Genomic DNA, 23723 nt, shown 5'->3' with positions numbered 1-23723 from the left:
TGTGAGCCCGGGTATGAAGGAACACTCCTTTAATAGTGATTTCAGTGTGTGTGTGAGCCCGGGTGTGAAGGAACACTCCTTTAATAGTGATTTCAGTGTGTGTGTGAGCCCGGGTGTGAAGGAACACTCCTCTAATAGTGATTTCAGTGTGTGTGTGAGCCCGATGTGAAGGAACACTCCTTTAATAGTGATTTCAGTGTGTGTGTGAGCCCGGGTGTGAACGAACACTCCATTTATAGGGATTTCAGTGTGTGTGAGCCCAGGTGTGGAGGGACACTTCTTTAATAGTTATTTCAGTGTGTGTGTGAGCCTGGGTGTGAAGGAACACTCCTTTAATAGTGATTTCAGTGTGTGTGTGAGCCCGGGTGTGAAGGGACACTCCTTTAATAGTAATTTCAGTGTGTGTGTGAGCCCGGGTGTGAAGGAACACTCCTTTAATAGTGATTTAGTGTGTGTGTGAGCCCGGGTGTGAAGGAACACTCCTTTAATAGTGATTTCAGTGTGTGTGTGAGCCCAGGTGTGAAGGAACACTCCTCTAATAGTGATTTCAGTGTGTGTGTGAGCCCGGGTGTGAAGGAACACTCCATTTATAGGGATTTCAGTGTGTGTGAGCCCAGGTGTGGAGGGACACTTCTTGAATAGTTATTTCAGTGTGTGTGTGAGTCCGGGTGTGAAGGAACACTCCTTTAATCGTGATTTCAGTGTGTGTGTGAGCCTGGGTGTGAAGGAACACTCCTTTAATAGTAATTTGAGTGTGTGTGTGAGCCCGGGTGTGAAGGAACACTCCTTTAATAGTGATTTAGTGTGTGTGTGAGCCCGGGTGTGAAGGAACACTCCTTTAATAGTAATTTCAGTGTGTGTGTGAGCCCGGGTGTGAAGGAACACTCCTTTAATAGTGATTTCAGTGTGTGTGTGAGCCCGGGTGTGAAGGAACACTCCTCTAATAGTGATTTCAGTGTGTGTGTGAGCCCGATGTGTAGGAACACTCCTTTAATAGTGATTTCAGTGTGTGTGTGAGCCCGGGTGTGAAGGAACACTCCTTTATAGTGATTTCAGTGTGTGTGAGCCCAGGTGTGAAGGGACACTCCATTTATAGTGTTTTCAGTGTGTGTTTGAGCCCGGGTGTGAAGGAACACTACTTTAATAGTGATTTAGTGTGTGTGTGAGCCCAGGTGTGAAGGAACACTCGAGAATAGTGATTTCAGTGTGTGTGTGAGCCCCAGTGTGAAGGAACATGCCTTTAATAGTGATCTCAATGTGTGTGTGAGCCCAGGTGTGAAGGGACACTCCATTTATAGGGATTTCAGTGTGTGTGAGCCCGGGTGTGAAGGGACACTCCTTTAATAGTGATCTCAATGTGTGTGTGAGCCCAGGTGTGAAGGGACACTCCATTTATAGTGATTTCAGTGTGTGTTTGATCCCGCGTGTGAAGGAACACTCCTTTAATAGTGATTTCAGTGTGTGTGAGCCCGGGTGTGAAGGAACACTCCTTTAATAGTGATTTCAGTGTGTGTGTGAGCCTGGATGTGAAGGAACACACCTTTAATAGTGATCTCAATGTGTGTGTGAGCCCAGGTGTGAAGGGACACTCCTTTAATAGTGATTTCAGTGTGTGTGTGAGCCCAGGTGTGAAGGAACACTCCTTTCATCATGATTTCAGTGTGTGTGTGAGCCCGGGTGTGAAGGAACACTCCTTTAATCGTGATTTCATTGTGTGTGTGAGCCCGATGTGAAGGAACACTCCTTTAATAGTGATTTCAGTGTGTGTGTGAGCCCGGGTATGAAGGAACACTCCTTTAATAGTGATTTAGTGTGTGTGTGAGCCCGGGTGTGAAGGAATACTCCTTTAATAGTGATTTCAGTGTGTGTGTGAGCCCGGGTGTGAAGGAACACGCCTTTAATAGTGATCTCAATGTGTGTGTTAACCCAGGTGTGAAGGGACACTCCATTTATAGTGATTTCAGTGTGTGTGAGCCCGGGTGTGAAGGGACACTCCTTTAATAGTGATCTCAATGTGTGTGTGAGCCCAGGTGTGAAGGGACACTCCATTTATAGTGATTTCAGTGTGTGTTTGATCCCGCGTGTGAAGGAACACTCCTTTAATAGTGATTTCAGTGTGTGTGAGCCCGGGTGTGAAGGAACACTCCTTTAATAGTGATTTCAGTGTGTGTGTGAGCCTGGATGTGAAGGAACACACCTTTAATAGTGATCTCAATGTGTGTGTGAGCCCAGGTGTGAAGGGACACTCCATTTCTAGTGATTTCAGTGTGTGTGAGCCCAGGTGTGAAGGGACACTCCATTTATCGGGATTTCAGTGTGTGTGAGCCCAGGTGTGAAGGAACACTCCTTTAATAGTGATTTCAGTGTGTGTGTGAGCCCGGGTGCGAAGGAACACTCCTTTAATCGTGATTTCAGTGTGTGTGTGAGCCCGGGTGTGAAGGAACACTCCTTTAATAGTGATTTCAGTGTGTGTGTGAGCCCTGGTGTGAAGGAACACTCCTTTAATCGTGATTTCAGTGTGTGTGTGAGCCCGGGTGTGAAGGAACACTCCTTTAATAGTGATCTCAATGTGTGTGTGAGCCCAGGTGTGAAGGGACACTCCATTTCTAGTGATTTCAGTGTGTGTGAGCCCAGGTGTGAAGGGACACTCCATTTATCGGGATTTCAGTGTGTGTGAGCCCAGGTGTGAAGGAACACTCCTTTAATAGTGATTTCAGTGTGTGTGTGAGCCCGGGTGTGAAGGAACACTCCTTTAATAGTGATTTCAGTGTGTGTGTGAGCCCTGGTGTGAAGGAACACTCCTTTAATATTAATTTCAGTGTGTGTGTGAGCCCGGGTTTGAAGGAACACTCCTTTAATAGTGATTTGGTGTGTGTGTGAGCCCGGGTGTGAAGGAACACGACTTTAATAGTAATTTCAGTGTGTGTGTGAGCCCGATGTGAAGGAACACCCCTTTAATAGTGATTTCAGTGTGTGTGTGAGCCCGGGTGTGAAGGAACACTCCTTTAATAGTGATTTCAGTGTGTTAGTGAGCCCAGGTGTGAAGAAACACCCCTTTAATAGTGATCTCAATGTGTGTGAGCCCGGGAGTGAAGGGACTCTCCTTTAATAGTGATTTCAGTATGTGTGTGAGCCCGGGTGTGATGGAACACGCCTTTAATAGTGATCTCAATGTGTATGTGAGCCCAGGTGTGAAGGAACACTCCATTTATAGTGATTTCAGTGTGTGTGAGCCCGGGTGTGAAGGAACACTCCTTTATTAGTGATCTCAATGTGTGTCTGAGCCCAGGTGTGAAGGAACACTCCATTTATAGTGATTTCAGTGTGTGTGTGAGCCCGGGTGTGAAGGAACACTCCTTTAATAGTGATTTGAGTGTGTGTGTGAGAGCCTGGGTGTGAAGGACAACTCCATTTATAGTGATCTCAGTGTGTGTGTGAGCCCGAGTGTGAAAGAACATTTGTTTTATTTTGAACTCAGTGTATGTTTGAGCCCGTGTTTGAATGAACACTCCTTTAAAAGTGATTTCAGTGTGTGTGTGAGCCCTGGTGTGAAGGAACACTCCTTTAAGAGTGATTTGAGTGTGTGTGTGTGATCCCAGGTGTGAAGGGACACTAAAATTATAGGGATTTCAGTGTTTGTCAGCCCGGGTGTGAAAGGACACTCCATTTATAGGGATTTCAGTGTGTGTGTAAGCCCAGGTGTGATGGAACACGGCTTTAATAGTGATCTCAATGTGTATGTGAGCCCAGGTGTGAAGGAACACTCCATTTATAGTGATTTCAGTGTGTGTGTGAGCCCGGGTGTGAAGGAACACTCCTTTAATAGTGATTTAGTGTGTGTGTGAGCCCGGGTGTGAAGGAATACTCCTTTAATAGTGATTTCAGTGTGTGTGTGAGCCCTGGTGTGAAGGAACACTCCTTTAATATTAATTTCAGTGTGTGTGTGAGCCCGGGTTTGAAGGAACACTCCTTTAATAGTGATTTGGTGTGTGTGTGAGCCCGGGTGTGAAGGAACACGACTTTAATTGTAATTTCAGTGTGTGTGTGAGCCCGATGTGAAGGAACACCCCTTTAATAGTGATTTCAGTGTGTGTGTGAGCCCGGGTGTGAAGGAACACTCCTTTAATAGTGATTTCAGTGTGTGTGTGAGCCCGGGTGTGAAGGAACACTCCTTTAATAGTGATTTCAGTGTGTGTGTGAACCCTGGTGTGAAGGAACACTCCTTTAATATTAATTTCAGTGTGTGTGTGAGCCCGGGTTTGAAGGAACACTCCTTTAATAGTGATTTCAGTGTGTGTGTGAGCCCTGGTGTGAAGGAACACTCCTTTAATAGTGATCTCAATGTGTGTGCGAGCCCAGGTGTGAAGGGACACTCCTCTAATAGTGATTTCAGTGTGTGTGTGAGCCCGGGTGTGAAGGAACACTCCTCTAATAGTGATTTCAGTGTGTGTGTGAGCCCGATGTGAAGGAACACTCCTTTAATAGTGATTTCAGTGTGTGTGTGAGCCCGGGTGTGAAGGAACACTCCTTTATAGTGATTTCAGTGTGTGTGTGAGCCCAGGTGTGAAGGGACACTCCATTTATAGTGTTTTCAGTGTGTGTTTGAGCCCGGGTGTGAAGGAACACTACTTTAATAGTGATTTAGTGTGTGTGTGAGCCCAGGTGTGAAGGAACACTCCTATAATAGTGATTTCAGTGTGTGTGTGAGCCCCAGTGTGAAGGAACATGCCTTTAATAGTGATCTCAATGTGTGTGTGAGCCCAGGTGTGAAGGGACACTCCATTTATAGGAATTTCAGTGTGTGTGAGCCCGGGTGTGAAGGAACACTCCTTTAATAGTGATTTAGTGTGTGTGTGAGCCCGGGTGTGAAGGAACACTCCTTTAATAGTGATTTCAGTGTGTGTGTGAGCCCGGGTGTGAAGGGACACTCCTTTAATAGTGATTTCAGTGTGTGTGTGAGCCCAGGTGTGAAGGAACACTCCTTTCATCATGATTTCAGTGTGTGTGTGAGCCCGGGTGTGAAGGAACACTCCTTTAATCGTGATTTCATTGTGTGTGTGAGCCCGATGTGAAGGAACACTCCTTTAATAGTGATTTCAGTGTGTGTGTGAGCCCGGGTATGAAGGAACACTCCTTTAATAGTGATTTAGTGTGTGTGTGAGCCCGGGTGTGAAGGAATACTCCTTTAATAGTGATTTCAGTGTGTGTGTGAGCCCGGGTGTGAAGGAACACGCCTTTAATAGTGATCTCAATGTGTGTGTTAACCCAGGTGTGAAGGGACACTCCATTTATAGTGATTTCAGTGTGTGTGAGCCCGGGTGTGAAGGGACACTCCTTTAATAGTGATCTCAATGTGTGTGTGAGCCCAGGTGTGAAGGGACACTCCATTTATAGTGATTTCAGTGTGTGTTTGATCCCGCGTGTGAAGGAACACTCCTTTAATAGTGATTTCAGTGTGTGTGAGCCCGGGTGTGAAGGAACCCTCCTTTAATAGTGATTTCAGTGTGTGTGTGAGCCTGGATGTGAAGGAACACACCTTTAATAGTGATCTCAATGTGTGTGTGAGCCCAGGTGTGAAGGGACACTCCATTTCTAGTGATTTCAGTGTGTGTGAGCCCAGGTGTGAAGGGACACTCCATTTATCGGGATTTCAGTGTGTGTGAGCCCAGGTGTGAAGGAACACTCCTTTAATAGTGATTTCAGTGTGTGTGTGAGCCCGGGTGCGAAGGAACACTCCTTTAATCGTGATTTCAGTGTGTGTGTGAGCCCGGGTGTGAAGGAACACTCCTTTAATAGTGATTTCAGTGTGTGTGTGAGCCCTGGTGTGAAGGAACACTCCTTTAATATTAATTTCAGTGTGTGTGTGAGCCCGGGTTTGAAGGCACACTCCTTTAATAGTGATTTGGTGTGTGTGTGAGCCCGGGTGTGAAGGAACACGACTTTAATAGTAATTTCAGTGTGTGTGTGAGTCCGATGTGAAGGAACACCCCTTTAATAGTGATTTCAGTGTGTGTGTGAGCCCGTGTGTGAAGGAACACTCCTTTAATAGTGATTTCAGTGTGTTTGTGAGCCCAGGTGTGAAGAAACACCCCTTTAATAGTGATCTCAATGTGTGTGCGAGCCCAGGTGTGAAGGGACACTCCATTTATAGTGATTTCAGTGTGTGTGAGCCCGGGAGTGAAGGGACTCTCCTTTAATAGTGATTTCAGTATGTGTGTGAGCCCGGGTGTGATGGAACACGCCTTTAATAGTGATCTCAATGTGTATGTGAGCCCAGGTGTGAAGGAACACTCCATTTATAGTGATTTCAGTGTGTGTGAGCCCGGGTGTGAAGGAACACTCCTTTATTAGTGATCTCAATGTGTGTCTGAGCCCAGGTGTGAAGGAACACTCCATTTATAGTGATTTCAGTGTGTGTGTGAGCCCGGGTGTGAAGGAACACTCCTTTAATAGTGATTTGAGTGTGTGTGTGAGAGCCTGGGTGTGAAGGAACACTCCATTTATAGTGATCTCAGTGTGTGTGTGAGCCCGAGTGTGAAAGAACATTTGTTTTATTTTGAACTCAGTGTATGTTTGAGCCCGTGTTTGAATGAACACTCCTTTAAAAGTGATTTCAGTGTGTGTGTGAGCCCTGGTGTGAAGGAACACTCCTTTAAGAGTGATTTGAGTGTGTGTGTGTGATCCCAGGTGTGAAGGGACACTAAAATTATAGGGATTTCAGTGTTTGTCAGCCCGGGTGTGAAAGGACACTCCATTTATAGGGATTTCAGTGTGTGTGTAAGCCCAGGTGTGATGGAACACGGCTTTAATAGTGATCTCAATGTGTATGTGAGCCCAGGTGTGAAGGAACACTCCATTTATAGTGATTTCAGTGTGTGTGTGAGCCCGGGTGTGAAGGAACACTCCTTTAATAGTGATTTAGTGTGTGTGTGAGCCCGGGTGTGAAGGAATACTCCTTTAATAGTGATTTCAGTGTGTGTGTGAGCCCTGGTGTGAAGGAACACTCCTTTAATATTAATTTCAGTGTGTGTGTGAGCCCGGGTTTGAAGGAACACTCCTTTAATAGTGATTTGGTGTGTGTGTGAGCCCGGGTGTGAAGGAACACGACTTTAATAGTAATTTCAGTGTGTGTGTGAGCCCGATGTGAAGGAACACCCCTTTAATAGTGATTTCAGTGTGTGTGTGAGCCCGGGTGTGAAGGAACACTCCTTTAATAGTGATTTCAGTGTGTGTGTGAGCCTGGGTGTGAAGGAACACTCCTTTAATAGTGATTTCAGTGTGTGTGTGAACCCTGGTGTGAAGGAACACTCCTTTAATATTAATTTCAGTGTGTGTGTGAGCCCGGGTTTGAAGGAACACTCCTTTAATAGTGATTTCAGTGTGTGTGTGAGCCCTGGTGTGAAGGAACACTCCTTTAATAGTGATCTCAATGTGTGTGCGAGCCCAGGTGTGAAGGGACACTCCTCTAATAGTGATTTCAGTGTGTGTGTGAGCCCGGGTGTGAAGGAACACTCCTCTAATAGTGATTTCAGTGTGTGTGTGAGCCCGATGTGAAGGAACACTCCTTTAATAGTGATTTCAGTGTGTGTGTGAGCCCGGGTGTGAAGGAACACTCCTTTATAGTGATTTCAGTGTGTGTGTGAGCCCAGGTGTGAAGGGACACTCCATTTATAGTGTTTTCAGTGTGTGTGTGAGCCCAGGTGTGAAGGAACACTCCTATAATAGTGATTTCAGTGTGTGTGTGAGCCCCAGTGTGAAGGAACATGCCTTTAATAGTGATCTCAATGTGTGTGTGAGCCCAGGTGTGAAGGGACACTCCATTTATAGGGATTTCAGTGTGTGTGAGCCCGGGTGTGAAGGAACACTCCTTTAATAGTGATTTAGTGTGTGTGTGAGCCCGGGTGTGAAGGAACACTCCTTTAATAGTGATTTCAGTGTGTGTGTGAGCCCGGGTGTGAAGGGACACTCCTTTAATAGTGATTTCAGTGTGTGTGTGAGCCCAGGTGTGAAGGAACACTCCTTTCATCATGATTTCAGTGTGTGTGTGAGCCCGGGTGTGAAGGAACACTCCTTTAATCGTGATTTCATTGTGTGTGTGAGCCCGATGTGAAGGAACACTCCTTTAATAGTGATTTCAGTGTGTGTGTGAGCCCGGTGTGAAGGAACACTCCTTTAATAGTGATTTAGTGTGTGTGTGAGCCCGGGTGTGAAGGAATACTCCTTTAATAGTGATTTCAGTGTGTGTGTGAGCCCGGGTGTGAAGGAACACGCCTTTAATAGTGATCTCAATGTGTGTGTTAACCCAGGTGTGAAGGGACACTCCATTTATAGTGATTTCAGTGTGTGTGAGCCCGGGTGTGAAGGGACACTCCTTTAATAGTGATCTCAATGTGTGTGTGAGCCCAGGTGTGAAGGGACACTCTATTTATAGTGATTTCAGTGTGTGTTTGATCCCGCGTGTGAAGGAACACTCCTTTAATAGTGATTTCAGTGTGTGTGAGCCCGGGTGTGAAGGAACACTCCTTTAATAGTGATTTCAGTGTGTGTGTGAGCCTGGATGTGAAGGAACACGCCTTTAATAGTGATCTCAATGTGTGTGTGAGCCCAGGTGTGAAGGGACACTCCATTTCTAGTGATTTCAGTGTGTGTGAGCCCAGGTGTGAAGGGACACTCCATTTATCGGGATTTCAGTGTGTGTGAGCCCAGGTGTGAAGGAACACTCCTTTAATAGTGATTTCAGTGTGTGTGTGAGCCCGGGTGCGAAGGAACACTCCTTTAATCGTGATTTCAGTGTGTGTGTGAGCCCGGGTGTGAAGGAACACTCCTTTAATAGTGATTTCAGTGTGTGTGTGAGCCCTGGTGTGAAGGAACACTCCTTTAATATTAATTTCAGTGTGTGTGTGAGCCCGGGTTTGAAGGAACACTCCTTTAATAGTGATTTCAGTGTGTGTGTGAGCCCGGGTGTGAAGGAACACGACTTTAATAGTAATTTCAGTGTGTGTGTGAGCCCGATGAGAAGGAACACCCCTTTAATAGTGATTTCAGTGTGTGTGTGAGCCCGGGTGTGAAGGAACACTCCTTTAATAGTCATTTCAGTGTGTTTGTGAGCCCAGGTGTGAAGAAACACCCCTTTCATAGTGATCTCAATGTGTGTGCGAGCCCAGGTGTGTAAGGACACTCCATTTATAGTGATTTCAGTGTGTGTGAGCCCGGGAGTGAAGGGACTCTCCTTTAATAGTGATTTCAGTATGTGTGTGAGCCCGGGTGTGATGGAACACGCCTTTAATAGTGATCTCAATGTGTATGTGAGCCCAGGTGTGAAGGAACACTCCATTTATAGTGATTTCAGTGTGTGTGAGCCCGGGAGTGAAGGGAGTCTCCTTTATTGGTGATCTCAATGTGTGTCTGAGCCCAGGTGTGAAGGAACACTCCATTTATAGTGATTTCAGTGTGTGTGTGAGCCCGGGTGTGAAGGAACACTCCTTTAATAGTGATTTGAGTGTGTGTGTGAGAGCCTGGGTGTGAAGGAACACTCCATTTATAGTGATCTCAGTGTGTGTGTGAGCCCGAGTGTGAAAGAACATTTGTTTTATTTTGAACTCAGTGTATGTTTGAGCCCGGGTGTGAAGGAACACTCCTTTAATCGTGATTTCAGTGTGTGTGTAAGCCCAGGTGTGAAGGAACACTCCTTTAATAGTGATTTGAGTGTGTGTGTGTGAGCCCAGGAGTGAAGGAACACTCCTTTAATAGTGATCTCAGTGTGTTTGTGAGCCTGAGTGTGAAAGAACACTTGTTTTATTTTGAACTCAGTGTTTGTTTGAGCCCGTGTTTGAATGAACACTCCTTTAATCGTGATTTCAGTGTGTGTGTAAGCCCAGGTGTGAAGGAACACTCCTTTAATAGTGATTTCAGTGTGTGTGTGAGCCCCGGTGTGAAGGAACACTCCTTTAATAGTGATTTGAGTGTGTGTGTGTGAGGTCGAGTGGGAAAGAACTCTCCTTTAATTGTGATTTCAATGTGAAAGATTCCAATCTGGAGGAATATACCTTTTACTGTGAGATTGCTGTTAAATATTAATATTCTTACCCCAGCTGCAGTATCGTCAGTCACAATTATATGATGATAATCCATTTCTGACATCGCTGCCTGATGTCCTAAGCTCCTATAGAAAAATAATTATTAAAATTAGTGCAACACTGTGCTTATTCTTCACCCTCGATTAGATTCCAGTCTGTAACTCACTCCTGGGTATCTGTCATTCTATATATAAATCCCCCGAACTCCTCTATTAGATTCCAGTCTGTAATTCACTCCTGGGTACCTGTTATTCTGTATATAAACCCCCCCGAAGCCCTCGATTAGATTCCAGTCTGTAACTCACTCCCGGGTACCTGTTATTCTGTATATCAATCCCCGAACCCCTCAATTAGATTCCAGTCTGTAACTCACTCCTGGGTATCTGTCATTCTATATATAAACCCCCCGAACCCCTCTATTAGATTCCAGTCTGTAACTCACTCCTGGGTATCTGTCATTCTATATATAAATCCCCCGAACTCCTCTATTAGATTCCAGTCTGTAATTCACTCCTGGGTACCTGTTATTCTGTATATAAACCCCCCCGAAGCCCTCGATTAGATTCCAGTCTGTAACTCACTCCCGGGTACCTGTTATTCTGTATATCAATCCCCGAACCCCTCAATTAGATTCCAGTCTGTAACTCACTCCTGGGTATCTGTCATTCTATATATAAACCCCTCGAACCCCTCGATTAGATTCCAGTCTGTAACACACTCCCGGGTATCTGTTATTCTGTATATAAATCCCCGAACCCCTCAATTAGATTCCAGTCTGTAACTCACTCCTGGGTATCTGTCATTCTATATATAAACCCCCCGAACCCCTCGATTAGATTCCAGTCTGTAACCCGCTCCCGGGTACCTGTTATTCTGTATATAAACCCCCCCGAACTCCTCGATTAGATTCCAGTCTGTAACTCACTCCCAGGTATCTGTCATTCTATATATAAACCCCCCGAACCACTCGATTAGATTCCAGTCTGTAACTCACTCCTGGGTATCTGTTATTCTATATATAAACCCCCCAAACCTCTCTATTAGATTCCAGTCTGTAACTCACTCCCGGGTATCTGTCATTCTATATATAAACCCCCCGAACCCTTCGATTAGATTCCAGTCTGTAACTCACTCCCGGGTATCTGTTATTCTATATATAAACCCCCAGAACCCCTCGATTGTATTCCAGTCTGTAACTCACTCCTGGGTACCTGTTATTCTGTATATAAATCTCCGAACCCCTCTATTAGATTCCAGTCTGTAACTCACTCCTGGGTACCTGTTATTCTGTATATAAATCCCCGAACCCCTCGATTAGATTCCAGTCTGTAACTCACTCACGTGTATCTGTTATTCCATATAGTAACCCTCCCAAACCCTTCGATTAGATTCCAGTCTGTAACTCACTCCCGGGTATCTGTCATTCTATATATAAACCACCCGAACCCCTCTATTAGATTCCTGTCTGTAACTCACTCCCGGGTATCTGTCATTCTATATATAAACCCCCCGAACCCCTCTATTAGATTCCTGTCTGTAACTCACTCCCGGGTATCTGTCATTCTATATATAAACCCCCCGAACCCCTCTATTAGATTCCTGTCTGTAACTCACTCCCGGGTATCTGTCATTCTATATATCAACCTCCCGAACCCCTCTATTAGATTCCAGTCTGTAATTCACTCCTGGGTATCTGTCATTCCATATATAAACCTCCCGAACCCCTCTATTACATTCCAGTCTGTAACTCACTCCCGGGTATCTGTCATTCTATATATAAACCCCCCGAACCCCTCTGTTAGATTCCTGTCTGTAATTCACTCCCGGGTATCTGTCATTCTATATATAAACCCCCCGAACCCCTCTATTAGATTCCTGTCTGTAACTCACTCCCGGGTATCTGTCATTCTATATATAAACCCCCCGAACCCCTCTATTAGATTCCTGTCTGTAACTCACTCCCGGGTATCTGTCATTCTATATATAAACCCCCCGAACCCCTCTGTTAGATTCCAGTCTGTAATTCACTCCTGGGTATCTGTCATTCTATATATAAACCCCCCGAACCCCTCTATTAGATTCCTGTCTGTAACTCACTCCCGGGTATCTGTCATTCTATATATAAACCCCCCGAACCCCTTTATTGTATTCCAGTCTGTAATTCACTCCCGGGTATCTGTCATTCTATATATAAACCCCCCGAACCCCTCTGTTAGATTCCAGTCTGTAATTCACTCCTGGGTATCTGTTATTCTGTATCAGAACCCCCCGAACCACTCGATTAGATTCCAGCCTGTTACTCTCTCCCGGTTATCTGGTAATCTAGATGTTCAGCTCCCATATTCCTCAGTTAGTTTCCAGACTGTTTACAGCCTAGTGATGACGGCTGTCGGTTGTTCCCACTGTATAACCCCCTACTGATTGCAGCAAGTGCTTTTGTTATTTACTTTTCAACCCCTTTGTGTTTTATTTGTCAAATAAAGAGCGACAGGTTTCCTTGCAGGTGTTAAACAAAAGATTAACAATTTATTGAGCAATATTCATTCCCAAAATTGTCACAACTGCAGCCATGCACACATTCACTCTCTCACACAAACACCCAAGAAGAGACAGACAGAGGAACAGGGTAAGTGGTCTGAAATAAGGTAGATCTTTGAGCTTCACGGTAAATCTGTTGGATTTTCTCCGAGGTCAATTTTTCTTTTGAAGTTGCAGGCCTGGGCCTTTGTAGTTTTCTGGTGGTTGAGATTTCAGACTGGAGGCAGTGGTCACTTTCAATTCATTACTGCAACAACTTGAAGTGTGGAATTCACAGCAGAACTCCTTCTTCAGGTTTTGCTGAATTTCTCCCAGCTGGACAGGCTTTTGATGATGTTGGGGGTCCCTCAGTACTGACCCTCCGACAGTGCAGCACTCCCTCAGTACTGACCCTTCGACAGAGCAGCACTCCCTCAGTACTGACCCTCCGACAGTGCAGCACTCCCTCAGTACTAACCCTTCAACAGAGCAGCACTCCCTCAGTACTGATCCTCTGACAGTGCAGTGCAGCACTCCCTCAGCACTGACACTTCGATAGTGCAGCACTCCCTCAGTACTGATGCTCTGACAGTGCAGCACTCCCTCAGTACTGATCCTCTGACAGTGCAATGCTTCCTCAGTACTGACCCTCCGACAGTGCAGCACTCCCTCAGGACTGACCCTTCGACAGAGCAGCACTCCCTCAGTACTGACCCTCCGACAGTGCAGCACTCCCTCAGTACTAACCCTTCAACAGAGCAGCACTCCCTCAGTACTGATCCTCTGACAGTGCAGCGCTCCCTCAGTATTGACCCTCCGACAATGCAGCGCTCCCTCAGTACTGACCATCCGACAATGCAGCACTCCCTCAGTACTGACCCTTCAACAGTGCAGCACGCCCTCAGTACTGACCCTTCAACAGTGCAGCACTACTTCAGTACTGACCCTCCAACAGTGCAGCACTCCCTCAGTACTGACCCTTCGACAGAGCAGCACTCCCTCAGTACTGACCCTTCAACAGAGCAGCACTCCCTCAGTACTAACCCTCTGACAGTGCAGCGCTCCCTCAGTATTGACCCTCCGACAATGCAGCGCTCCCTCAGTATTGACCCTCCGACAATGCAGCGCTCCCTCAGTATTGACCCTCCGACAATGCAGCGCTCCCTCAGTACTGACCCTTCAACAGTGCAGCACTCCCTCAGTACTGACCCTTCAACAGTGCAGCACTACTTCAGGACTGACCCTCCAACAGTGCAGCACTCCCTCAGTACTGACCCTTCGACAGAGCAGCACTCCTTCAGTACTGACCCTCTGACAGTGCAGCGCTCCCTCAGTATTGACCCTCCGACAATGCAGCGCTCCCTCAGTATTGACCCTCCGACAATGCAGCGCTCCCTCAGTATTGACCCTCCGACAATGCAGCGCTCCCTCAGTATTGACCCTCCGACAATGCAGCGCTCCCTCAGTACTGACCCTTCGACAGTGCAGCACTCCCTCAGTACTGACCCTTCGACAGTGCAGCACTCCCTCAGTACTGACCCTTCAACAGTGCAGCACTACTTCAGGACTGACCCTCCAACAGTGCAGCACTCCCTCAGTACTGACACTCCAATAGTGCGGCACTCCCTCACTACTGACCCTCCGACAGCAAGCGCTCCCTCTGCACAGACATCGGGGAGTGTCAGCTGTATTTTGGTGCCCAGTTCTCTCCCCGCAATTAGCCCCGCCTATTTAAAATATTCAGCGGTTCCTGCAACTATAAGCAGTGAGCTTATCTCCACAGCATCATACTCCGAAAGTCACAGTTTGGCAATTCAGGAAACGGTTGCTGCAGAAACATAAAAGTTGCTGCCCCAGGCTGCCAATCTCCTTAAAGGGACACAGCTTCTCAGATCATGTCCCAAATCATTTGGTTCTTGCTTTGTCACGTATTTGTACTCAACCCAGGGGAGGAAGCTCAGGTCAATTATCTCTCGAACAGCAACAAATACTTGCATTTGTAAAATGCCTTCAACACAGTAAAATGTCCCAATCTGCTTCACAGGAACTATTATCAAAACACAAAATACAACCCGAGCCATAAAAGTAGATCTTAGGGCCGGTGAACAAAAGCCTGTTTAAAGATGGAGGTTTTTAAAAGAGCTTCAAAAGGAAGAGGTGGAGAGGTTTAGGGAGTCAATTCCAGATCTTTGGGCCCAGGCAGCTGAATGCACGGCCGCCAATGGTGGAGCGATTAAAATCCGGGGGATGGGCAAGAGGCCAGAATTGGAGGAGTGCAGAGATCTCAGAGGATTGTAGGGGCTGGAGGAGGTTGCAGAGATAGGGAGGGTTGTCGGGGCTGGAGGAGATTACAGAGATAGGGAGTGTTGTAGGGGCTGGAAGAGGTTGCAGATATAGGGATGGTTGTCGGGGCTGGAGGAGATTACAGAGATAGGGAGGGTTGTAGGGGCTGGAGGAGATTACAGAGATAGGGAGGGTTGTAGTGGCTGGAGGAGATTACAGAGATAGGGAGGGTTGTAGGGGCTGGAGGAGATTACAGAGATAGGGAGGGTTGTAGGGGCTGGAGGAGGTTGCAGATATAGGGATGGTTGTCGGGGCTGGAGGAGATTACAGAGATAGGGAGGGTTGTAGGGGCTGGAGGAGATTCAGAGATGGGGAGGGTTGTAGGGGCTGGAGGAGGTTGCAGAGATAGGGAGGGTTGTAGGGGCTGGAGGAGATTACAGAAATAGGGAGGGTTGTCGGGGCTGGAGGAGGTTACAGAGATAGGGAGGGTTGTCGGGGCTGGAGGAGGTTACAGAGATAGGGAGAGTTGTAGGGGCTGGTGGAGGTTACAGAGATAGGGAGGGTTGTAGGGGCTGGAGGAGGTTACAGAGATAGGGAGAGTTGAAGGGTCTGGAGGAGGTTACAGAGATAGGGAGGGTTGTAGAGGCTCGAGGTCGTTGCAGAGATAGTAATTGTTGCAGGGGCTGGAGGAGGTTACAGAGATAGTGAGTGTTGTAGGGGCTGGAGGAGGTTACAGAGATAGGGAATGTTCTGGGGCTGGAGGAGGTTGCAGGGATAGGGAGAGTTGTAAGGACTGGAGGCAGTTACAGAGATCAGGACGATTGTAAAGGCTGGAGGAGTTACAGAGATAGTGAGTATTGTGAGGGCTGGAGGTGTTTGCAGAGATAGTGAGGGTTGTAGGGGCTGGAGGAAATTACAGAGATAGTGAGTGTTGTCGGGGCTGGAGGTGTTTGCAGAAATCAGGAGGGTTGTAGGGGCTGGAGGAGGCTACAGAGATAGGGTGGGTTGTAGGGGCTGGAGGAGATGACAGAAATAGGGAGGGTTGCAAGGGCTGGAGGAGGTTGCAGAGATAGGGAGGGTTTGTAGGGGCTGGAGGAGGTTACAGAGATAGGGACGGTTGTCGGGGCTGGAGGAGGTTACAGAGAAGCGAGTGTTGTAGGGGCTGGAGAAGTTTACAGAAATAGGGAGGGTTGTAGGGGCTGGAGGAGGTTACAGAGATAGGGAGGGTTGTAGGGGCTGGAGGAGGTTACAGAAATAGGGAGGGTTAAACGGTCTAGAGGAGGTTACAGAGATAGGGAGGGTTGTAGGGGCTGGAGGAGCTTACTGAGATGGAGAGGGTTGTCGGGGCTGGAGGAGGTTACAGAGATAGCGAGGGTTGTGGGAGCTGGAGGAGGTTACAGAGATAGGGAGCGTTGAAGGGGCTGGAGGAGGTTACAGAGATAGGGAGTGTTGTCGGGGCTGGAGGAGTTTGCAGAGATAGGGCGGGTTGTAGGGGCTGGAGGAGGCTACAGAGATAGGGAGGGTTGTGGGAGCTGGAGGAGGTTACAGAAATAGGGAGGGTTATAGGTTCTAGAGGAGGTTACAGAGATAGTGAGTGTTGTCGGGGCTGGAGGAGTTTGCAGAGATAGGGCGGGTTGTAGGGGCTGGAGGAGGCTACAGAGATAGGGAGGGTTGTAGGGGCTGGAGGAGGTTGCAGAAATAGGGAGGGTTAAAGGGTCTAGAGGAGGTTACAGAGATAGGGAGAGTTGTAGGGGCTGGAGGAGATTACAGAGATAGGGAGGGTTGTAGGGGCTGGAGGAGATTACAGAGATAGGGAGGGTTGTAGGGGCTGGAGGAGATTACAGAGATAGGGAGGGTTGTAGGGGCTGGAGGAGGTTGCAGAGATAGGGAGAGTTGTAGGGGCTGGTGGAGGTTACAGAGATAGCGAGGGTTGTAGGGGCTGGAGGAGGTTACAGAGATAGGGAGGGTTGAAGGGTCAGGAGGAGGTTACAGAGATAGGGAGGGTTGTGGAGGCCCGAGGTCGTTGCAGAGATAGTAATTGTTGCAGGGGCTGGAGGAGGTTACAGAGATAGTGAGTGTTGTCGGGGCTGGAGGAGGTTACAGAGATAGGGAATATTCTGGGGCTGGAGGAGGTTGCAGGGATAGGGAGAACTGTAAGGACTGGAGGCAGTTACAGAGATCGAGACGATTGTAAAGGCTGGAGGAGTTACAGAGATAGTGAGTATTGTGACGGCTGGAGGTGTTTGCAGAGATAGTGAGGGTTGTCGGGGCTGGAGGAGATTACAGAGATAGGGAGGGTTGTAGGGGCTGGAGGAGATTACAGAGATAGGTGGGGTTTCAGGGGCTGGAGGAGGTTACAGAGATAGGGAGTGTTGTCGGAGCTGGAGGAGGTTACAGAGATAGGGAGGGTTGCAGCGACTGGAGGAGGTTACAGAGATAGGGAGGAGTGTAGGGGCTGGAGGAGATAACAGAAATAGGGAGGGTTGCAAGGGCTGGAGGAGGTTGCAGAGATAGGGAGGGTTGTAGGGGCTGGAGGAGTTTACAGAAATAGGGAGGGTTAAAGGGTCTAGAGGAGGTTACAGAGAAGCGAGTGTTGTAGGGGCTGGAGGAGTTTACAGAAATAGGGAGGTTTGTAGAGGCTGGAGGAGGTTACAGAGATAGTGAGTGTTGTCAGGGCTGGAGGAGTTTGCAGAGATAGGGAGGGTTGTAGGGGCTGGAGGAGGTTACAGAGATAGGGAGGGTTGCAGGGGCTGGAGGAGGGTACAGTGATAGGGAGGGTTGTAGGGACTAGAGGAGGTTACAGAGATAGGGAGGGTTTTAGGGGCTGGAGGAGGTTACAGAGATAGGGAGGGTTGCAGGGGCTGGAGGAGGGTACAGTGATAGGGAGGGTTGTAGGGACTAGAGGAGGTTACAGAGATAGGGAGGGTTTTAGGGACTAGAGGAGGTTACAGAGATAGGGAGGGTTGTAGGGGCTGGAGGAGGTTACAGAGATAGGGAGTGTTGAAGGGGCTGGAGAAGGGTACAGAGATAGGGAGGGTTGCAGGGGATGGAGGAGGTTACAGAGATAGGGAGGGTTGTAGGGGCTGGAGGAGGTTACAGAGATAGTGAGTGTTGAAGGGGCTGGAGGAGGTTACAGAGATAGGGAGGGTTATAGGGACTGGAGGAGGTTACAGAGATAGGGAGGGTTGTAGGGACTGGAGGAGGTTACAGATATAGGGAGGGTTGTCGGGGCTGGAGGAGGTCACAGAGATAGGGAGGACTGTAGGGGCTGGAGGAGGTTACTGAGATGGAGAGGGTTGTCGGGGCTGGAGGAGGTTACAGAGAGAGGGAGGGTTGTGGGAGCTGGAGGAGGTTATGGAGATCGGGAGGGTTGTGAAGACTGGAGGAGGTTACAGAGATAGGGAGGGTTGGTGGGGCTGGGGGAGGTTACAGAGATAGGGAGGGTTGTAGGGGCTGGAGGACGTTGCAGAGATAGGGAGGGTTGTATAGACTGGAGGATGTTACAGATATAGGGAGTGTTGAAGGGGCTGGAGGAGGTTACAGAGATAGGGAGGGTTGTAGGGACTAGAGGAGTTTACTGAGATAAGGAGGGTTTTAGGGGCTGGAGGAGGTTACAGAGATACAGAGTGTTGTAGGGGCTGGTGGAAGTTACAGAGATAGGGAGTGTTGTAGGGGCTGGAGGAGGTTACAGAGATAGGGAGGTTTGTAGGGAATGGTTGATGTTACATAGATAGGGAGGTTTGTAGGGAATGGAGGATGTTACATAGACAGGGAGGGTTGTAGCAGCTGGAGGAGGTGACAGAGATAGGGAGGGTTGAAGTGGTTGGAGGAGGTTACAGAGATAAGGAGTGTTGTAGGGGCTGGAGGAGGTTACAGAGATAGGGAGTGTTGTAGGGGCTGGAGGAGATTACAGAGATAGGGAGTGTTGAAGGGGCTGGAGGAGGTTACAGAGATAGGGAGGGTTGTAGGGGCTGGAGGATGTTACATAGATAGGGTGGGTTGTAGGGGCTGTAGGAGGTTACAGAGATAGGGAGAGTTGTAGGGGCTGGAGGAGGTTACATATAGAGGGAGGGTTGTAGGGGCTGGAGGAGGTTACAGAGATAGGGAGGGTTATAGGGTCTAGAGGAGGTCACAGAGATAGGGAGTGTTGTCGGGGCTGGAGGAGTTTGCAGAGATAGGGAGGGTTGTAGGGGCTGGAGGAGGCGACACAGATAGGGAGGGTTGTAGCGGCTGAAGGAGGTTACAGATATGGGGAGTGTTGTCGGGGCTGGAGGAGGTTGCAGAGATAGGGACGGTTGTAGGGGCTGGAGGAGGTTACAGATATAGGGAGGGTTGTAGGGGCTGGAGGAGGTCACAGAGATAGGGAGGGCTGTAGGGGCTGGAGGAGGTTACTGAGATGGAGAGGGTTGTCGGGGCTGGAGGAGGTTACAGAGATAGGGAGGGTTGTGGGAGCTGGAGGAGGTTATGGAGATCGGGAGGGTTGTGAAGACTGGAGGAGGTTACAGAGATAGGGAGGGTTGGTGGGGCAGGGGGAGGTTACAGAGATAGGGAGGGTTGTAGGGGCTGGAGGAGGTTACAGAGATAGGGAGTGTTGAAGGGGCTGGAGGAGGTTACAGAGATAGGGAGGGTTGTAGGGACTAGAGGAGTTTACTGAGATAGGGAGGGTTTTAGGGGCTGGAGGAGGTTACAGAGATAGGGAGTGTTGTAGGGACTGGAGGAGGTTACAGAGATAGGGAGTGATGTAGGGGCTGGTGGACGTTACAAAGATAGGGAGGGTTGAAGGGGATGGAGGATGTTACAGAGATAGGGAGGGTTGTAGGAGCTGGAGGAGGTTACAGAGATAGGGAGTGTTGTAGGGGCTGGTGGACGTTACAAAGATAGAGAGTGTTGAAGGGGATGGAGGATGTTACAGAGATAGGGAGGTTTGTAGGGAATGGAGGATGTTACATAGATAGGGAGGGTTGTAGGAGCTGGAGGAGGTTACAGAGATAGGGAGGGTTTCAGGGGCTGGAGGAGGATACAGAGACAAGGAGTGTTGTAGGGGCTGGAGGAGGTTACAGAGATAGGGAGTGTTGTAGGGGCTGGAGGAGATTACAGAGATAGGGAGTGTTGAAGGGGCTGGAGGAGTTTACAGAAATAGGGAGGGTTGAAGGGCTGGTGGAGGTTACAGAGTTAGGGAGGGTTATAGGGTCTAGAGGAGGTTACAGAGATAGTGAGTGTTGTCGGGGCTGGAGGAGTTTGCAGAGATAGGGAGGGTTGTAGGGGCTGGAGGAGGCTACAGAGATAGGGAGGGTTGTAGCGGCTGAAGGAGGTTACTGAGATGGAGAGGGTTGTCGGGGCTGGAGGAGGTTACAGATATAGGGAGGGTTGTAGGGGCTGGAGGAGGTCACAGAGATAGGGAGGGTTGAAGGGGCTGGAGGAGGTTACAGAGATAGGGAGGGTTGTGGGAGCTGGAGGAGGTTACAGAGATAGGGAGGGTTGAAGGGGCTGGAGGAGGTTGCAGAGATAGGGAGTGTTGTCGGGGCTGGAGGAGGTTACAGAGATAGGGAGGGTTGAAGGGGCTGGAGGAGGTTACAGAGATAGGGAGGGTTGTGGGAGCTGGAGGAGGTTACAGAGATAGGGAGGGTTGTCGGGGCTGGAGGAGGTTACAGATATAGGGAGGGTTGTGGGAGCTGGAGGAGGTTACAGAGATAGGGAGGGTTGTCGGGGCTGGAGGAGGTTACAGAGATAGGGAGGGTTGTCGGGGCTGGAGGAGGTTACAGAGATAGGGAGGGCTGTGGGAGCTGGAGGAGGTTACAGAGATAGGGAGGGTTGAAGGGGCTGGAGGAGGTTACAGAGATAGGGAGGGTTGTCGGGGCTGGAGGAGGTTACAGAGATAGGGAGGGTTGTGGGAGCTGGAGGAGGTTACAGAGATAGGGAGGGTTGAAGGGGCTGGAGGAGGTTACAGAGATAGGGAGTGTTGTAGGGGCTGGAGGAGGTTACAGAGATAGGGAGGGTTGTAGGAGCTGGAGGAGGTTACAGAGATAGGGAGGGTTGTGGGAGCTGGAGGAGGTTACAGAGATAGGGATGGTTGAAGTGGTTGGAGGAGGTTACATAGATAGGGAGGGTTGTAGGAGCTGGAGGAGGTGACAGAGATAGGGAGGGTTGGAGGGATTGGAGGGACTGGAGGATGTTTCATAGATAGGGAGGGTTGTCGGGACTGGAGGAGGTTCCAGAGATAGGGAGGGTTGTAGGGGCTGGAGGTGGTAACATAGATAGGGAGGGTTGTAGGAGCTGGAGGAGGTTCCAGAGATAGGGAGGGTTGTAGGGGCTGGAGGTGGTAACAGAGATAGGGAGGTTTGTAGGGAATGGAGGATGTTACATAGAAAGGGAGGTTTGTAAGGAATGGAGGATGTTACATAGATAGGGAGGGTTGTAGGAGCTGGAGGAGGTTACAGAGATAGGGAGGGTTCTAGGGACTGGAGGTTGTTACATCGGTTGGGAGGGTTGTCGGAGCTGGAGGAGGTTACAGAGATAGGGAGGGTTGAAGGGGCTGGAGGAAGTTACAGAGATCGGGAGGTTTGTAGGGGCTGGAGGAGGTTACAGAGATCGGGATGGTTGTAGGATCTGGAGGAGGTTACAGAGATCGGGAGGGTTGTTGGGACTGGAGGAGGTTGCAGAGATAGGGAGGGTTGTAGGGGATGGAGGTAGGGAGATAGGGAGGGGCGAGGCCATTGGAGGGAATTGAGAGCGAGGATGTAAATTTTCAAGTCGAGGCACTGCTTCACCATGAGCCAATGTAAAGGATGAACAAGTCATGATGAGTGTTAGGGCACGGGACACAGTATTTTGGATCAGCTGAAAGTTAGGGAGGGCTGTAAGATGTGAAGCCAGCCAGGTGATTATTGGAACAGTCAAGCTGAGGATCTGAGTCACCAGGCAGCCCTCTCATGATGCTAGCACTGAAGATTCATGCAGTTTTCAAGCCAGGGATGAATGAAAGCCCATTGCGATCCTCTGCTCACTCAGTGACACACTTACAAGCCAAGATTTACTGTTGCTGTCAGGACCAGAAACCTTGCCTGTGGCTTTTAATCCTGCCCCTATTTTCTGGGTACTGAGACCAACTCCCCCTCGATCACCTGCAAGCAGATGCCTCAGCACAGGCCGGGATTGGGCCTAGGCATTTCCTGCTGTGTGTTCCAAGGGCAGAATGGCCTACTTCCTATTCCTGTGTAACAGGCTGTAGGGGTGTGAATGGCCTCCTCCTGTTTCTGTGTAACAGGCTCGAGGGGGCTGAATGGGCCTCCTCCTGTTCCTGGGTAACAGGCTCGAGGGGCTGAATGGCCTCCTCCTGTTCCTGTGTAACAGGCTCGAGGGGTGTGAATGGGCCTCCTCCTGTTCCTGTGTAACAGGCTCGAGGGGGCTGAATGAGCCTCCTCCTGTTCCTGTGTAACAGGCTCGAGGGGTGTGAATGGGCCTCCTCCTGTTCCTGTGTAACAGGCTCTAGGGGTGTGAATGGCCTCCTCCTGTTCCTGTGTAACAGGCTCTAGGGGTGTGAATGGGCCTCTTCCTGTTCCTGCATTCAATGTGGGAAGAATTCTTGAAATTCCTGACATTAATATCCAGTCATTCCTTCGATTTCGAAGGACTTGCTTCATTAACAGGAACCTCTCCAGAAATTCCAAACAAATTTAGTCAGACATGTTTGCAAGAGAATATTGAAAACTGGCGATGAGTTTGGGAATCTCCGCCCCCTCCCCTGCCCTTCCCCTCTCCCTCAGTCCCTGCTATTCACATAACGACTGATGACGGGGAGGTTTTTGAATGGGGTTCACAAGGGTTTATCAGTGAGGATTTTCAATGGGCTTTCGGGGATCACTTGAACCCCATGTGACAAGGAAATCCTCATTTCTCTGTCTTTCCCTCTCTCTCTGACTCTATCTCACATGCACTGACACACACACACACACCCTCTGCCTCATTCTGTCTATCTGTCTGTCTCTCTGTCACTCTGTCATTGCCTGAACTCACCGGTGAGCTGATTCTGTAGGGAAGTGAATTGAGGATAGCCGAGAAGCTGCTGCTGGTGGTGATGGGTTTTTCTTTCTCGCTCACTCCGTCCTGGGAAGGGGAGAAGTGTCGTCCTCCAGACAGTCACTTATTCTGCGGAAACCCCACAGGTTTGCCCAGTCTCTGGAACCACACACAAAAGAAGCAGGGGGAGTCACCGGCAGCACTGATCAAATAGCCACAACCTGACCAGGAAGAGAGAGAGTCGCGAGCAGGGCTGGGTCTGAGCTGTTTATGACATGCAGTCCAAATAAAGCATTAAGCTGGCACTCAGACAGAACTGAAGGATCATTGTAAGAAAGCTGACTTACAAATGAGCGAAGAGGCCCCGCACTTGTCATGCCTGAACTGTCTTAGAAATACAAACAATTCTCCAAACATTGAGAGTTTGATGGGACAGTGTAGAGGGAGATTTACACTGTTTTTCCCCCCATTCGTCAAGGCGGCCTTTATTCCTCAGGCCTCCCTTATGAGCATTTTGTAAAATATATTTATTAAATTCAAATTAATAAAGCAAAAACTCAAACTAAAATGCCATTCTCGGCATCGATGATGCACTCCAGGTGACTCATGTCGACCCCACCCTGCCACTCCAGGAGCCAGGTGGCTTCATCTCCCGGAATGGTGTGGGTTTCCTGCAGAAAGCTCACCGCGTATCTCCCTTCCCTGAGGACTGAGAGATTGTGAAATCTGCGGTGAGACCCCCCGCTGCCGTTGATGTTGAGGCTGGCTATGGTTATCTTCATTTCAAAGGTACTTTGAAACCCAGCACCAACACCTCACTGTGAGGAGGGA

The 23723-nt window shown here is 48.9% G+C and overlaps 1 protein-coding gene across 1 annotated transcript in view; it reads right to left on the bottom strand.

The window, feature by feature from the left end:
* Positions 1 to 23152, bottom strand: part of LOC137385098 (AMP deaminase 3-like) — a 115498-nt gene extending 92346 nt beyond the window's left edge. Inside the window, exons 1-2 of the mRNA XM_068059863.1 lie at positions 22890 to 23152; positions 10087 to 10162 (exon numbers count right to left, since the gene is read on the bottom strand). Coding sequence (XP_067915964.1) covers positions 10087 to 10140 — 54 coding nt within the window. The 5' untranslated portion in view covers positions 10141 to 10162; positions 22890 to 23152. The remainder of the gene's footprint in view (positions 1 to 10086; positions 10163 to 22889) is intronic.
* Between the last annotated feature and the right edge of the window lie 571 nt (positions 23153 to 23723).

Source organism: Heterodontus francisci, chromosome 28, assembly GCF_036365525.1.
Source record: "Heterodontus francisci isolate sHetFra1 chromosome 28, sHetFra1.hap1, whole genome shotgun sequence".
Taxonomy (NCBI): domain Eukaryota; kingdom Metazoa; phylum Chordata; class Chondrichthyes; order Heterodontiformes; family Heterodontidae; genus Heterodontus; species Heterodontus francisci.
This window is presented reverse-complemented; position numbering and strand designations above follow the sequence as displayed.